The sequence below is a fragment of the Rhincodon typus genome, chromosome 32, assembly GCF_021869965.1.
Source record: "Rhincodon typus isolate 14 chromosome 32, sRhiTyp1.1, whole genome shotgun sequence".
In the NCBI taxonomy this organism is placed as follows: Eukaryota; Metazoa; Chordata; class Chondrichthyes; order Orectolobiformes; family Rhincodontidae; genus Rhincodon; species Rhincodon typus.
In genome coordinates, this window is record NC_063363.1 from 20,737,424 (window position 1) to 20,755,144 (window position 17,721).

General features: G+C 38.5%; 1 protein-coding gene across 1 annotated transcript in view; it reads left to right on the forward strand.

Annotated features, from left to right (window-relative positions):
• Positions 1-17,721, forward strand: part of LOC125486704 — a 227,948-nt gene that overhangs the window by 84,866 nt on the left and 125,361 nt on the right. Inside the window, exon 3 of the mRNA XM_048615370.1 lies at positions 2,762-2,788. Within this exon, the coding sequence (XP_048471327.1) occupies positions 2,762-2,788 (27 nt within the window). The remainder of the gene's footprint in view (positions 1-2,761; positions 2,789-17,721) is intronic.

The window sequence follows — 17,721 nt, forward strand, 5'->3', positions numbered from 1 at the left end:
TGACCCAGCCTCCACCTCTTTCTGAGCAATGGAATTCCACAGACTTACTAACTATCTGAGAGAAAAGATTTCTCATCTCTATCATATTCTCTGTTTCTCCATATCTCTCCACCTTCTTATTCCTAAACTCTGTCCCCTAATCTTAGTCTCTCCTACAAGGGAACACACGCTCTTAGAATCCGTCCTGTTAAGTTCCCTCATGAGCTGTATGTTTCAAAAAGATCACCTTTCATTCTCCTAATCTCCAAATAGTACTAGTCCAATCTGCTCAGTCTATCTTTATAAGATCTCCATTCCAGGAATAAGTCAAATGAACCTTCTCTGAACTACTTTTGTGGAATCTATTTTCAAATAGAGACCAAAATTGTGTACATGGCTCAAAATGTGGTCTCACCAAGGCCGTGTATAGCTACAGTGAAACATCCTGATTTTCATATTCCATTCCCTTTTGCCATAAATACCAGTATTCAAGTTGCTTTCTTACTCTACCTACAAACTAATTTTTTTATGATTCATGAATCAGGACATGCAAATCATATCGTGGCTCTGAGTTCCGCTGACTAAATAGTATACTGGTTGTCTAATCTTCCTGACAAAGTGCACAAGTTCACATTTTCCTCACATTATATTCTGTAATTGCCTAAATAACATATCTATATCCCTTTTGCGGATCCTCTGCCTCATCTTGGCAATTCACTTTCTTACCTACCTGGTATCATTAATAAATTAAGTTACTTTGTCCCCACATCCAATTCGATAATTGATTTAGATTGAATATACTTGATACCCCAGCACTGATCCATAAACAAGAGGAACAGCAGTGGGCCATTTGGCCCCTTGAGCCTGGTCTGCTACTCCAACAGTCACAGTTTGGCAACCCAGCAAAGACCCACTTAATCCCTATTCTCTGTTTTCTGCCAGCTAACTAATCCTTTATCTGTGTTAGTATGTTACCATGTACACAGTGAGCTCTTATTACGCAGTTCAAGTGAAAATGCAACAAAACCTGGGCAATATCCAGGCTTAGACTGACAAATAGCAAGTAGCATTTGCAACACAAAATTGCCAGATAATGACCATCTCCAATAAAGTACAATCTAACCATCACCCTTTGACATTCAATGTTGTGACCATCAGTGAATCTCCCGCTTTAAACATCCTGGGCTTACTACTGGTCAGAAACTCAACTGGACCCGCTTTCCCAGGTGGCACTGCTAGGACTATAGAGCTGCCATCCAATTAGATGTTCAGCAGTATTCTATAATGGAAGAGTTGCCCGAGTAAGTACTGGAATTCTCACATATTTAGCTAAGCATTAAATGACTAAGGGATAACCAAAATCATTGGACATGCAATCCTTGCCTGCTAACATCTGTTAAATTCCAGCCATTAGACTTTCAGCAATTCTGTGACAGTCATTACAGGAACTGATAGTTAAAAGGCCACAGTTTATAGACTGTAGTTCTTGGCAATGAACCACCAGTTAATTTTTTTTTTAAATTATAACTCTTTGAGAGGTGCTGGGCTTCTTTTTCATTATGTTTAAAAAAAATCTCTCAACACCTTTTGTTTGGCTCTTTTCTGTCTGGAAGTAAATTCTTAGCTTTTACATGGAAGTCATCAATTCACTGTACTTGGTAAGTAACTTCAGTTCTTTTCTGTTATATTTATGTATGACTTAATCTTGTTTACGTATGACTTAAAGTTGCCTGTTGATTGTACTATCCACTATCTACAAAGTGAGAAGTCACATGATATCAGATTATAGCCCGACAGGTTTATTTGAAATCACAATTTTTCGGAGCATTACTCCTTTGTCAGTCTAACACCGGCTCCTCCACATCATCTGCCTGCTATTGGGAAATAATTAGCATAATCTGTACACTAAAATGAAAATTTTCAGTTGCAATAGTCTCAGGCTAAGAATTAGACCTAAAATAAACGATTTTGAGAAACTGGAATTCTGCAGTCAGATGAGAGTTCTACTTGGTATAGGAATTAATTTACATGGAGTGAACTTTTTTGAACAACTTCATGTTCTTTTCAGCACAGACCCTTCATTCTCTTCTCCTTATTATTAATTAACATCCTGTGATATAAAAATGCGAATATTTTTTACAATTAACTTGTCCTATTTTAAATTGATTTGCACTTTCTACATTTAGATGGGTAGGTGTCACCACTTTCAGTAATTCCATTGTAATGCAAGTGGGAAAACTATGCTAAGAAATAAAACTGAGTTTATGCACATGCAATTCACAATTCACAAGAATGAAAGCCAAGCCACGAATAACCATGTGACTTGACATTCAGATATGAAAAATATCTCCTTGCCCTCTATCATCAAATTGGCATGAGTACAAAATTTGTTGTTATTTTCATATGTATTCTTGTTGTATGTTGTGCCACATGAGCTGTTGAAATATTGTTAATGATTGAGAAGTCAGTGTGGTATTTGGTTTTTGGCAGCTTTCAAAAGTAGATCAATTTTCTTGTTTCCTTAAGAGTCTGAAACAGCGTTCTTTGTTGCTTTTGGTTGATCAACATTACTGATTTTGTATTTAAAATTAACATTTTAGTTCATACAATTTAAGTAGAATTCTAATTGGTATTATGTTGCCAATCAGTTGAATGATTATTGATCATTCACTGAGCTATCTAAGACATTAATTTAAAAAGTCAAGATAAGTAAGCTAATGATGTACAACTGTATTTTTTTTTGAACCGTGCTTTTTTAAATGTTTTGTTATTTCTGTTTCAGGTCAGACAGTGCTACCGACAGGTTTGGGTAAGTGGTTGCTTTATCTTTATAATGGAAAGTGGAATTTGAAGTTTATTTCAGTGTGCAACATAGTAGGTTTGATGGACTGTACATTAGATTGTGACCTTGTACTACTAAGGCAAGGTATATTGGTGCTGGAAATCTATTCATCAAAATAATAGAAACATGAAGTTCAGGGTGAATATTTGTGCAGTTGTAAGGATCTTAATGCTCAGTGTTTATCTGATGAAAGGTTTGTATTTATCTATTGGTTGTATTAGTAATGATAATTAAATGCTTGATCTGAATTTAGATATTTGAGAAGAACAAATTTCAGCAATAGAGTGCTGTAATCAAATAGTATAGTCTCTGTTACTTGACCATCAATACTGTCTGAACTCAGATAATGCCAACTTCCTGGTTGGAAGTGTGTTTGAGACAATCTCCAACAAGTTTCTAATGGATGCACATCCACACCCAAGTCTACAATTTGGCATACAATATTAACCTCAATCCAGACTAATTATATTTACATCATGGAAAACGGAAATGCTCATATCATTGTTGTTAGTGATGCTTTATTGAATTTGAGGTTTGTAGGCAGAGCATTCATTAGTGTGCTTGAGTCGACATTACATCTGCACTGCAAGCACTGATACTCCTCAGTAATCTTGTCATCTTGCTAAATTTAACGTAGAGGAGAAACATGTTGAAATGCAGCAAGCCCCTTTTGTAATTACCAGCAATGAGATAAGTCAATTTACAATGCTTTAAAATTTATGTTTAGGTAACATAAAATGTACTGGTCAGAAACTGAATTTAATCATTGAGTATTTATTACTTGCATTTATTTCAATCCGTTATGCAGTAAATTTGTCAGAAAGATGAATATGTTTTGTTTGATCTCTTCAATCGAAAGAAAAAATACTGGCTGCTAAGGTTAAATCAAATTGTTAATTCCAAAATTTAATGTAGACTGTACCGGTATCGTTTTCTTAAATTTCGTGTATGCAAGCTACCTGAATTATTTGAAATTGTACTTCACATACTTGACGTGCTTTACTAATGTTATAGGAGATTTGATATATTATTCAAAATGGTACATCCAGTGCATATTTTTGTGTTGTCAAACATCAGAGTCAATCAAATATTTGTTGAAAACTGGGAAATCTGATCATTTGGAATGAACAGATAAACACTTAAGGACTGCAATGTAGTATGTGATAATTTCCCCAGTGTGTTATTTTTACTGACATTACCTTCACAGTTTTTAAAAAGATAACGAAACCTAAGTAACTAATCATCTCTGACTTCTCTGAACATTTACAACACATAGGATTCGTGGCTCCAAAACAACACTGATTAACATTGTATATCAGGACATTACATAGTGCAGGAAAGGATGCAAGAGCAAAATAGATGAGAGGGCCAATCCATGGCTTACAAAGGAAATAAGAGATAGGATCTGATCCAAGGAAGAAGCATACAGATTGGCCAAGGAAAATAATAAATCTGAGGATTGGGAGCAGTTTAGAATTCAGCAAAGCAGGACCAAGGGATTTATTAAGAAGGGGAAAATAGAGAAGGAAAGTAAGCTTGCAGGGAACATAAAAATTGACACTAAGAGTTTCTTTAGGTACGTGAAGAGAAAGAGATTGGTAAAGACAAATGTAGATCCCCTATAGACAGAAACGGGGAATGTATAATAGTGGACAAAGAAATGGATGAGTAACTGAATACATACTTTAGTTCTGTCTTCACAAAAGAAGACACAAATCAGATTCTAGCATTGTTGGAGGATGGAAGTTTTAGTGAGAGGGAAGAACTGAGGGAGATCGATATTAGTGAAGAAATGGTGCTGGGAAAATTGTTGGGATTGAAGGCCGATTAAATCCCCAAAGCCTGATAATCTACGTCCCAGACTACTTAAGGAAGTAGCTCTAGAAATAGTGGATGCATTGGTGGTCATCTTCCAGGATTCTATAGACTCTGAAACAGTCTCTGCAGATTGGAGGGTGGCTAATGTCACTCCAATATTCAAAAGGGAGGTAGAGAGAAAATAGGGAATTATAGACCGGTGAGCCTAACATTGGTAGTGGGGAAAATTCTCGAATCCATTCTCAAGGATTTCATAGCAGACCATTTAGAAAGCAGTAGCAGGATCAGACAGAGTCAGCATAGATTTATGAAGGGGAAATCATGCTTGACATATCTGTTGGAATTCTATGAAGATGTAACTAGCAGAGTTGACAAGGGGGAGCCAGTCGATGTAATGTATTTGGACTTTCAGAAAGCGTTTGACAGAGTCCCACGTAAGAGATTAATATGCAAGATTAAAGCGCATGGGATTGGGGGAAATGTATTGAGATGGATAGGAAACTGGTTAGCAGAGAGGAAACAAAGAGTAGCAATTAATGGCTCCTTTTCAAATTGGCAGGCAGTAACTAATGGGGTGCCACAGGGATCGGTGCTGGGACCCCAGCTATTCACAATATGTATTAATGATTTGGATGAGGGAACAAAATGTAACATCTCAAAGTTTGCAGATGACACCAAGTTGGCTCGGAGGGTGAACTGTGATGAGGATGCAGAGATCCTTCAGCATGATCTTGACAGATTGGGTGAGTGGGCAAGTCAATGGAAGATGCAGTGTAATTTGGATAAATATGAGGTTATTCACTTCGGAAGCAAAAATAAGAAGGCAGATTACTACCTGAATGGCTGTAAATTGGGAAAGGGGCGTGTGCAGCAGGACCTGGGCATCCTTGTGCACCAGTCGCTGAAGGCAAGAATGCAGGTGCAGCAGGCGGTAAAGAAAGCAAATGGAATGTTGGGCTTCCTTGACACGTTTTGAGTACAGGAGCAAGGATGTGTTGTTGCAGTTATACGGGGCCTTGGTGAGGCCACACCTGGAATATTGTGTGCAGTTTTGGTCTCCTTTCCTCAGGAAGGATGCTCTTGCTCTCAAGGGAGTGCAGCGAAGGTTTACCAGGCTGATTCTGGGATGGTGGGTCTGAAGTATGAGGAGAGATTGACTTTGTTGGGATTGTTTTCGCTAGAATTTAGATGAATGAGGGGTGATTTCATAGACACTTATAAAATTCTAACAGGACTGGATGCAGGGAGGATGTTCCCAATGGTGGGTGTGTCCAGAACAAGGGGTCACAGTATGAGGATTCAGGGTAGACGATTTAGGGCGGAGATGAGGAGACATTTCTTCACCCAAAGAGTGGTGAGCCTGTGGAATTCATTACCATAGGAAGTAGTTGATGCCAAAACATTGAATATATTCAAGAGGTGATTAGGTCTGGCACTTGGGGAGAATGGGGTCAAACGTTATAGGCACCAAGCAGAATTAGGCTATTAAGTTGGGCAATCAGCCATGATTGTGAAGAGTGGCGGAGCAGGCTCAAAGGGCCAAATGGCTGCCTCCTGCTCCTATCTTCTATGTTTATGAAAGGGCATGCAATCTTACTCTGAGTTAAAATCTGCTTGTAGTTCACAGAACATTGTGCTCAGTGTTAGTGCTGCAATGGAATCCGAGTTTCAAGATCTGAAACTGAAAATCGCATTCCAACCTGTTAATTAAAAATTAATTGAAATTTAATTGACTCAAATCTTTCCTTATTTAATGACAATCTGAATTTGAAGTGGTATAGAGTACAACTCTATTTCAGGAGAATAGTACATTGTGTGTTATTTAATCCAGTAGCAGCTCTTGAACAGGTTGATTTTAAAAAGAGAAGCAGACCCAGAGGGCTTTTGTGGTCCCTATTGAATTGTTTGGTTCTCCTTGTTTCTAATTGATCTTGGAATGTCAAGATTAATTTAAGATAAATCCGATTGAGAGATGGAATCTCAAAAAAGGAAAAAGCATATGTATTTTTATAGCTGTTTAGAAGTACAGAACTTGAGTATTGCTCACAGGTAAGTTTTTTGTGTAGCTTTTCATCTTGCAATCATCAGGATAATTAGCAAGCATATGAATTAAAGGGGAAATCCAATATTTAAATTACAATATTATAATTTATTTAATTGTAAATATTTAAATCATGGAGTTCTTTTGATTGGAAAGCGGGCTTTGATCAATAGAGGCTTTGCCATGGAAAATGTTGATGATAATTGACAGTTAACTGTGAGACTTTGCTCAAATTTTAAACTAACTCGGTTAGTTAGTTATTTGATTGTAATCAAGGCGTTACCCTGAGAAATGTAGCAGCAAATGACTGTCACTTATTTTGTCAAGCTGAAACAGATACAGTGCTTGAACATATTTTCTCTGCTTCCAAAGAATAGACCCCTCTGTATGAATATAAGTGTAAGAACTCAGAAGCCCAACTGGAAAGGAACACCATTTATTGTTAGACACTGGAATAGTGCCACTACCTGTGGTGTGCATAGGCTAGTCCCAGCTTGGTTCTGCAAACCCATCCCTGAGTCTGTTTTATAGCAGACTTGTTCAGAGATGTTGTTAGACACCTTTGGACCAGGTGGAACTTGAACCCAGACCTCCTGGCTCAGAGGCAGGCATACTACCACTGTGCCATAAGATTCTTACTCAGTACTGCACCTGGTGTTCTCATAATACCAAATACTAGCCACGCCTTAGTTACTGAGACCAGATGAGATCAGACTACTAGTGGGCGAGGTTCTGCGTTACTCTTTTATCTGAAATGTTATCACAAACAATTTTCCCACCACCAATTCACTGTGACATTTTTTTTATTTTTAACTATTAGCCACTACAAATATTCACCCATGCAGGCAATTAGAAGTTTACATGCAAAGCCCATTATAAGCATTGTGAACCATCAGAAGCGGGGGGAGTGGTAGGGAGGGTGGGAAAGGACTAAATCAAAATGGAGTTGCAGGGGAGTGGGTCTGCTTTATATCTTGTGTATTTTCTAATCAGTCTGTTCGGAGACATTGTTACACAACTCAGGAGCAGGTGGAACTTGAACCAGAGACCTATTTGCTCAGGACTGCCACTGCATCACTACAGTCCCTGAGGGTTTGCTGTATATTTCTTTATCGGAAGTGATATTACACAACCAAACAACTTTCCAGCCACCAAACCACCGTGACTTTTCTTTTTAACTACTAACTACGAGCCACCACCAGTACAAGGTCTCTTTTTTTTTAATGTACTGAGGTTCACTTTTCTGTTAAAATGAGGAAGTATTAATTAGAAAGCCTGTAGGATTCACCAGCATGGGGATTGAAACCATCATCTTTGTGCTATTAGTATCATGCTCTAACCATCTTAGCTTTTCAGCTAGTGGGCCATTTCTTTGGTCCTCTTGTTTATAAGTCCAGTGACATTACCTCTAAACCAGTATCACCCACTAGGGTCTGCTTTATCTCTGTTTTTTTTTAATATGCTGGGGCCTGCTTTTATATATAGATGTATATATTTAAAATTTTTTTTCCTTGTACCCAGAAGTGTGGTCAGACACAACGGAGCGTCTTTCCGGCCACCAAATCACAGGCTTTTTTTCTGCCTTGTTTTTCTTTTGTCTGCTACCAGTAATCAGCTGTGTAGCCAATCAAGTATTTACAAGCAAAGCTCATTCTGGGCAGTGGGAGAGAGGGAAAGGGCTAAATTAAAATGGAGTTGGAGGGGAGATAAAGCATTGTATCCCCTGTGGCGCCCACCTCTCTTTAAAGGCATAAAGGGCATTGATGGACACGATGTGCTCCCTCTCTAAGAACACCTGGGTACAAATGTAACCACAGAAGAGGGTCAGGCAGTTGGCAGATATGACCACCCTCCGCTGCCTGGACCTGTTTATTGCTAGCCTGGCCAGGCGCAGGAGCGGACCCACGAGGAGGTCCTCTGATCTGCCCACACTCCTCCACATCGGGTGCTCAAAGATCAAGAACGTTGGGCTGAAGTGTAATCAAATGCAAAAGATTTTTCAAATAACAAAGGGGCTGCAATTGCCCACAACCAATAAAAGCATGGTCCATAGACTGCACAGTGCTGCAAAATAAACAGTAGGGCTGGAAGTTCATGAACTGCCACAGTCTGGGGTTATAAGGCACTGCTGCATGCAATATCCTCCAACTCAGCTCCTTGATGAAAAATGTGACGACTCCCACAACGAGAGCCCTCCACTGGGGATCCCTGCCATCTAGTGACAAATAAGCATGCTAAGGTGTGAAGAGTCTGCTTAGTCTGTCTTTTAAATAAATCAACCTCTTCAGAGATGTTCTTACACAACTCTAGAGTGGGTGGGACTTGAACCCAAGCCTCCTAAATCAGAGGTAGAGAAACTACCACTGTGCCACAAGACTGCCCAAGATAATCTGCTTTAGTTTTCTTTTCTTAACATACTCAGAAGTGCTTTTACGCACAACTGAGTGCCCTTCCCGCCACCAAAAGAATTTTTAAAATCTATTAACCACCACCAGTAAAGGGTCTGCTTTTATTTATTTTTTCCAAATCAACCTGTTCAGAGATGTCATTACTTACCTCTTAAACAGGTGAGACTTGAACCAGGCCTCCTGGCTCAAAGCTAGGGATACTGCCACCATGCCACAGAAGCCCCGAGGGGTTTGCATTGTCTTTCCTTTTCTACTCAGAAGGGGTTGCTTTATCGCTTTTCTTTCTACCCAGAAGTGTTATCACACACAATTGAGCAACGTTCCCACTACCAAAATTGCCATAACTGTTTTGTTTGTAAACTATTAACCACCACCAGTAAAAACACCCATGTAGCCCGTTGAGTATTTACAAGCAAAGCCCATTACGGGCAATGCAAACTATCAAAGATGATGGATGAGGGGTAGGAAGAGTGGAAAAGGACTAAATCAAATGGAGTTCAATGGGAAAATAAGCACTGTATCCCCTGCAGTGCCCACCTCTCTCTTAAGGCTTTGCTTTAACTTTTTTCTTTATTTTTGTTTTATACTCAGAAGTACCATTATGCACAACTGAGTGACCTTCCCATCGCCAAAAATCACCTTGACTTTTTTTAACCTAATAACTACCACCAATTTAAAAAAAATGAGAACACATTGATGGGAATTAAACCCATGACTTAAGCATTTCTAGAACCACATGCTAACCATTTGAGCTAACAGATCAGTATGTGAGTTTGCTTTTTTTTGCCTGTTGCCACTGCTAATACCAAGTGACCTTATACTCGACACGCTCCACACGGAAATTGATTAGTGCTTCCTCATGGGCCTTATAGAGGTTATCACAACAAGTAACATGCAAAACGTGCATGCGTGCTACACTACAAAGCCAATTGACAATCCTAATGAGTACAAGACAAAAGTGCATCAAAATGTGTCTTTTTTTCAGATGTTCTACTGTTTTCAGCTCTATCAATGCTGCCTCAAGTTAAAATCCGTCTTGCATTTTCTGTTGTTATGTGATGTTGGCAACAAACAGAATATTTTCAGTTCTGATGAAACAGTAACTCTGTTTCTCTCTGTATAGATGCAAGCCAGATCTGCTGAGTTTCCCCATCATTTTCTGTATTTGTTACAGAATGCATGCAATTTGAATACAGTTCTATACCTTATATATTAGCACACAGTTTCTCAGTTTAAACATATTTTATGTGTGTATGCCTTTATTCATTAACCAGTAGATAATGAGATAACAAGGTGTGGAGGTGGATGAACACAGCAGGCCAGGCAGCATCAGAGGAGCAGGAAAGCTGATGTTTCGGGTCTGGACCCTTCTTCAGAAAAATGAGAAAGCCCTATTCAAAATAAGTTTCATTCTTCAAAATAGTAGGCGGTTGTGCAGTGATAGAATAAGTAGGGATAACCTAGATTCGTTGTTGAACGGGAAAGATTTATCGCCATGCAAAGCAGACACAGTTTATATTGTATTACATCTGAAAAGACTGTTTAAAATATAAATTATTCTCTTAGTTATTTAGATTAAGTTATTCAACTGTGTTGATCTATAAATCCACTGTTGAGTTTTATGGAAAATTGTATTTATTTCACACAAACCCAAATGAAGTCCTTGTACGCAGAGCTATTAAATATCAAAATCACGTAGGCATGTTTTGATGAAATAGAAAGGTTTTCCGGGTGGTAAAATAGATCATAGTAATGGCTGCCTAGACTCTTAACCCCAATAGCTATCCATCTATTCAGCTGCACCATGGAGATCAGTAATTACAATGCCTTAATTTACATCAGAATTCTTGTCTTTCTCCACCCCATGGCCCATTTCCAAATAATGAAGAGATGCTAATGCGTGGTTAGAACAGGAAATAGTGTCTTGTTAAAGATAGTGCTATTGATCTTCACTAATGTTATTTTTTGGTAATGTGTTATTCTGTCAGACCAACTCGTTGTGAACTGATACCCTTCAGAGTTTAATGCTCACAGTCTATGATTTAGTAAGTTTCTACTTGCAACATTACTGTTCATTATTTTTTCACAACTTTTCACAGCTGTTAAGTGTGGAGAAAACATGTTATTTTGAAAGCTGCAAAATGAATTCTCAACTCACTGGGTTAATAGCTAATGTTGTGGTACATATTTTGGATTGTTACATGTTGACAGGTGGGCTGAAACATTTTCCTTTGGTTCTGACTTTATGCACTACAAATAATGTGGTGTATCATGGTTTGATGTTCCTTCATGACTTTTCTTTTCCTATCTCCCAGTTAGACGTTTCAGTAACACCGTTTCAAGCCACTGAATAGTATAAGTATCTGAATTATGCTTTTAATCCACTTCCTATAAAGACATCATTCCTTTCTCCCAGTCTCCACATCGGCCACATGTTATGACTATGCCGCATTGCATATTAGAGGTTATGCAAAATTTCCCCTTTTCCCTTGAGCACTATTCTACTTCCCATGACTCCTCTTGCTGTCATCACTGTTGTCCTCAAAAACAACACTTGACTTCTCTGACTGTAGAAATTGTTGTCCCATCTCCAACAGTCCTCTTCAGAGTTCTTGAACATGCCTGTTTGCTCCCAAGTTTATGCCACACTTTCCTATAATTTCATGATGGAATCCTTGCATTCAGATTTCCGACCCGGCCACAGTTAGAAACCATTCTTATCAATGTCAAAATGATAGCCTATGTGAATATAACCATGTAAATTCTTCCTTCTGATTGTTCTTGACATATATTCTTTGACATGGTTGACCGTACTGTTCTTCTTCAATGCTTCTGTACTGTTTTACAACTGGGTGGGACTTCACTCAATTGTTCCACTCTTTTCCAGTCATAGCCGGAGAGTTACCCACAAAAGCTTCTCTTCCCACACTTATAGTTTTAACTCTGGTCTCCCCCAAAGAATGTAGTATTTACTGTACCCCAGCCCCATTTTTCAATCACATGCTTCTTCTTAGAGACATCATGCTTAAAAAAAATGTTTCTATGTGTGCTCTGACAATATCAAACTCTGTTTCTCTACTCCCTACAAAACCTAAGTTATCATACAACCTGTTTCACATTCTGTACTGCATTTGCAGAAATTTTCCCCAACTCAGTGTTGAGAATACTAAACCTATTGACTTTTTTATCTACCACTAAACTCCGTTCCCCCAGACTCCAACTCCATCTCTTTCTTGCAACTATCCAAGGCTGAACCATAAAAGTGCAACTAAGGCGTCATATTTAAACTTGTGAGGAACTTTCAAACACACACACATGCCTCATTAAGACTCCTATTTCCATATTTCTAACATCCAAAACTACTCAGTTGCAAATGCATGCCTCATTATTGTTCTTTTTTTGTCACGAGCATTAGCCATACCATTGCAATCCTGACAGGTCTCCCAGATTTCGCTTTCTTCACATTTTGAGCTCATCGAAAAACACTGCTGCTTATGTCCAACCTCATGACCCACATTAGCTCCTGATTAATAAATGCTTGGTTTTAAAATTATTTTGTTTTTTTCAGATTCATCCAGGGCCTCTCACCCTCCTTTCTCTGTAACCTCCTCCAGCTCAGTTAACTTCTGAATTACCTGCACTTCTCCATTTCTGGCCTTTTGGACATTCTGGATTTTAATATCTCCACCATTTGACAGCTGTACAGTTGGCTCCAAGGTTCTACACTCTGATATTCCTTTCCACCTGCTCTACGTTGCCTCTTGTTTTGAACTGCCTAATGTCTTTTTATGGGGCTTGGTGACAGATTTTGTTTGATAACATTCCTGTGAAACACCTTAGGACACTAATTATTTTAAAAACATAATATAGGTACTGGTAGTTATGGTAATGGTATAAACACTGAAAAGGGGAAACTTGTTCTGATAAAAATACATCAACTTTAGACATTTTGGCCCAAAATTACAGGAATCCTACCAACCACCAGACCTGTGACTTGGCAGGATTTCTGTCATCAGTTTGCTGTTGTCGATACCCCGGACTGAAGCCTGAATCATTAGTATGGCATCATATAAATAAAGGGTGAATGTCAAACAACTGGTATAACTGCCTTGGATGTAAAAGGGTGCCCTGAGTAGCACCTCGCATTGTCTGTTATGAAGCAAGTCCACTTGCTGCACAATGTCTGCACTTACAGATCACTGCCTTAAACAAATGTTGTTTGATCTAAGGCACATCTCTCAGACTAGTTAATATTTTTATGTAGTTTAGTGGAACTAAGTTACAACTGATTTATTTTTCTCTGCAAGCTCGTTTATTAAATGTCAGTTTGAAGCTTTTCATCTTTGCCTCTGCTGCAACACACGGACCAGTGGTAGTGAGTGGAAAACCCATTGAACTCTCCAGTGGCCTTTCACTGAGCTATAGTGTTAGCATTCCCCCTCTGGATTCTTGACCAATCAGAAACTGCAGGTGCTGGATAGACTAAGGATTATAATAGATCATCTGCACATAAATGTTTGAGGCTGCAGCAATTACAGGAAGGAGTGGAGACCCGAGAAGGTTACTTTTTGGATCTCTCACTCTTGGATGGAAGCCCTGCTGTGGAATATGAGGGACTGCAGTGCAGTGACTTTTTCCAAGAACAGGAGGAAGAAGAAAACCTGTTTAATTAACCATGCAGTGATGCAAGTGACTGATAAACTCAGCAACAGAAATGTGGCCTCTAACCTGGGGATAGGACATTAAGAGGGTTTATGACCTCTGAAAAGTAGGAAAGTCATTAACGTAGCAATTTTAAGTACAATATCCTAACAATTTTTGGCATTCTATTCCGGAAGGCTTCTCAGAACAATTTCCTTGCAATTTCACTTACTGTTTTCTCTCTAGATACCTCATGACCTCATCTGAGCAGCCAACTCTCGCACACCTTCAGGCTTTTGATCTTTCGCAGCCTTGTATTCTCACTTCACAAAAGTTGTCCTTTCCTTTCCCCATTACCCACGTATGCTATTTTTAAAATTCGTAACTGTGTCTTTTTAAGAGGGAGAGCACACAACCTCAGGGAGTGTCAGAGATAGGGTGAGGGGATGGAGATAGCAATGACTTCACAGCGACAGGTACGTTGGTGACCAGTAGCGTGCAGGACTACCTGGCCCTCTAGGATACCAAATCGCAGGAGGCTGCTGATGTCAACAGCTGTCTGATCTCCCTGTAGTAATGGTGCTTAGAGATATCAGGAGAGCTGATCCACCAGCTGTAGATCCTATTTCACCTTCTAGGAGCTGATTGTCAATGGCAATTCACTGCAGTATGTGATGGAGGAAACGGAAGGGTGCTGGTCGTGGTATTTTTTTGCTGCTGCCCTTGCTTGGCTTCAAATGTGCAGGGTAGAGTTGCATAAGCTGCTCCCATGCTATGTTGAGGAAAGTCAATGATGTAGTGCATGGCAGATGAAGTGGTTTCAAGAAGTTGGCAATAACTTGTTGAGTACAGAAAGTGCTCATTCAAAGCAATGTTGTGAGCAGCAACCTCTCATCTGACCAGAGGTGCGAGCTCTTCAGTTTCACAGATCAATGGCTTTCCAGTCTGTCATTATCACTGAAGAAGCCACTTTGGTGACCCTGATGAGTTGCCGACTGATCAGGACCACTTGCTGCCTGTTAAATGCAGAACCCTTAGTTAAAACATAATTTATAGAGTGATTTGGATACTTAAATAACTTCCTTGGCTTTTCTTGAAAACCAACTAGGTGAAATGTAGAACAAGATGGAGTGATGTTAGGTTCCTGATTCAATGTTATTATCAGGGGATTTAACTCCCCTTGACCATTGACAAGCCCACAAGCATACAAATTGACCTCCCCTTGCCTGGGAAAATTCCTCCCAGCGAGTGTCTGAGACACCAAATTAGCAGGAATTATGAAGGAACATGGCACCCATGTTAAAAATAATGGTATAATGAGGGCAGCAGAAGAAGTAATTCCTCTGACCTGGATTTTTCAGTGATGCTGGAAAGTGACACACATCCGATACAGCTCTATTCCCTCGAATGATCTTCTGCTATTTCCCACCATACAGAAATCATTTCCCAGAAAGTTAGAATGACTAAGGTTATAGAATAGATACATAATTATAAAGAAGGGTAACATTAAAAAAAAGACAATGTGGACAATAATGGAAATGACTTAGGAAACAAGGGCAAAGAAAAGACCAATAATTATGGAATAGGCTATGTGTGGCGTGGAGTGTTGAGACACATTAAAGGTGAGCTGAAAGGTTAAGGAACAGGCCAGAGAGGTAAAGTCGAAACTGAGATTAGGATAGCAGGGATTTTTTTAATTAAAAGCTTTTTATTGTTGGATTTCACAGGTGTCAAGTATAAAGTCAGAGGAATTACTAAAAGAAATAAAAATTTCAATAAAGCAATCACTGATGTACTGGCTAGGTTAAGTGAAGACAAGGCACCACAACCAATCAACTTTATGCAAAATTTGTTTTGTTAATTCAGACATCTCCTTTTATTGCTGCAGGAACATCAACTTCCATTCATATGGCAGCACCTTTAATCATAAAACTTGCCAAGGCAAGTAGGGTTAAGCTTCACCCTTCTCGAACAAAATTTGACACCAAGTCACAAAGTGATAGGATACGTTAAGTGATCAGGATAGATGACTATAAGCTAAATCAGAGATTTGTTTCAAGAGACACCTCAAAGAGGGTAGGTTTAGGAAAGAACTTCCAAAACCTCCAGTCTAGGAGCTGCAAGCATTGCTGCCAGAGAACATTCAAGAGTTGGAAGAAAGTCGAGATCTCTCCGGTTGTAGGGATAGTGGAAGTTACTGAGTTTAGGGAGAGATAAGTCACAGAGGGATTTGAAAACAAAGACAAGAATTTTGAAATTGAGGCATTACCAACTCAGGAGCCAATATGGGTCAGCAACCACAAGATTAATGGGTAAAAACAACTGTATGAATTAGGATACAAATAGCAAAGTTTTGCATTAGTTCAAGTTGATGGAAAATGGGAGTCATTAGAAATGGGAGTAATGCCTGAGGAGTGGATTGGTTAATCAATTTTAAAAGGGAGTTTAACAAAGGCTTAGATGACTACAGATGATTGAGTGAACTCTGAGGAAGCATTGTGGAAGCCAGGATAATTAATCACCCACATATGTATGGTAGCTAGGAGATTTTGCCTAACAAATTTGCTAGACATGTTCAAAACTAATGGCTGAGAAATTTGACTCCCATCTGAAACAGTTGTTAAGAGGTAATTGAATGATATTTGTTCCTTGAACTGGATAGAAAGAAAATCTTCTCTGATCGTACACTGCTGGGTTATAGGTCATTTTGTGCTGTGGATTTATGTATTTAAGGATTTGGGTCAAATTGGTGAGGCTGATTCCATGTCATGTGACCTGACAAAAGGGCTACCTTCCAAAAGCTTGTAATTTCAAATAAACCTGTTGGACTGTAATCTGGTGTTGTGTGACTGTAGGCATTAGAGTGGTCAGAGAGACAGGAAGGAACTTTTGCCTTCAATATTGGCTATTTTAAAGTTTGTACCTAGGGATAAAAGGAAATATGATAACTCAATACACTACCTTGATGTAGTCTTTTCAAACTGATGTGTTTGTTTACTTATATTATGAATTATGGAGCACTAACATTTATAATTATTTTCTTTCAGTTATCAAATAAGGCTTAGATCAAGGGCTATGAAATAATAACTAAATTGGATACACATATTTTATAATTTATCCTGCACTTTATTTTCGAAGCTTGTAGATGTTGGTGTTCCCTAGAATAGAAGCTTAAGGTCCAGTCATGGTCAATGTTTGGTCTTAAACATTTGATATAAACATTTTTAAATTCGGATTATATTTACAAGAAGAGCCCTATCTCTTTAAAATTAAAAAGGTTATAGGTTACAAAATTATTAGTTAAAATTAGATAAAGCCTGGCTATTCAGAAATAATCATGAACAAATCTGTATTGGCTTATTCCTTATTTCATTTGTTATACTTTATGGTATTGAATTGAGATTGTGATAAGTTTTTAAACTTGTCAAACAGGGATGATTAGAGAATGGATATTTCTATTGCATCTGCCAGGGCTGGATTCAGCTAAAATTCCCTATCTGCTGGGATAGTTCTAATTTATTTTGTATTTAGAATTTCTGTTTTGGTGTTATTGATTACTTCAGTACAGTCAAACTGTTGTTGTTTTGAAACCTTAGACTCCGTAGATACATTCTGTCTCTCTTGCTTTTCTCTTACTAGGGCAGTAAAGGCATCATAAACATGAAGAAAGAAGAACTGCCATTTTAAAAGTTTAAGAGTTGCCATAACTAATATAGTTGTGGAATAGATGGACCAAAATGCATACACTTGTCCCAGTGTTCAAATTGTTCTTCCAATTGAATGAAAATGAAATAAAAAGACAAAACAGAACCAATCACTGTTTTGTCCATTAACTTGAAAACTTAAAACATTCAAGTTTGAAATAAACTAGTAATGTTTTGGAGACTTTTAGGCCAACCAACATCCTAATTCATTGGGTAAATTGCAGACATATAGTAAAAAACGTGAATTACATATATAAAAAGATGCTACAGTCTAAAGAGGCAAGCTGT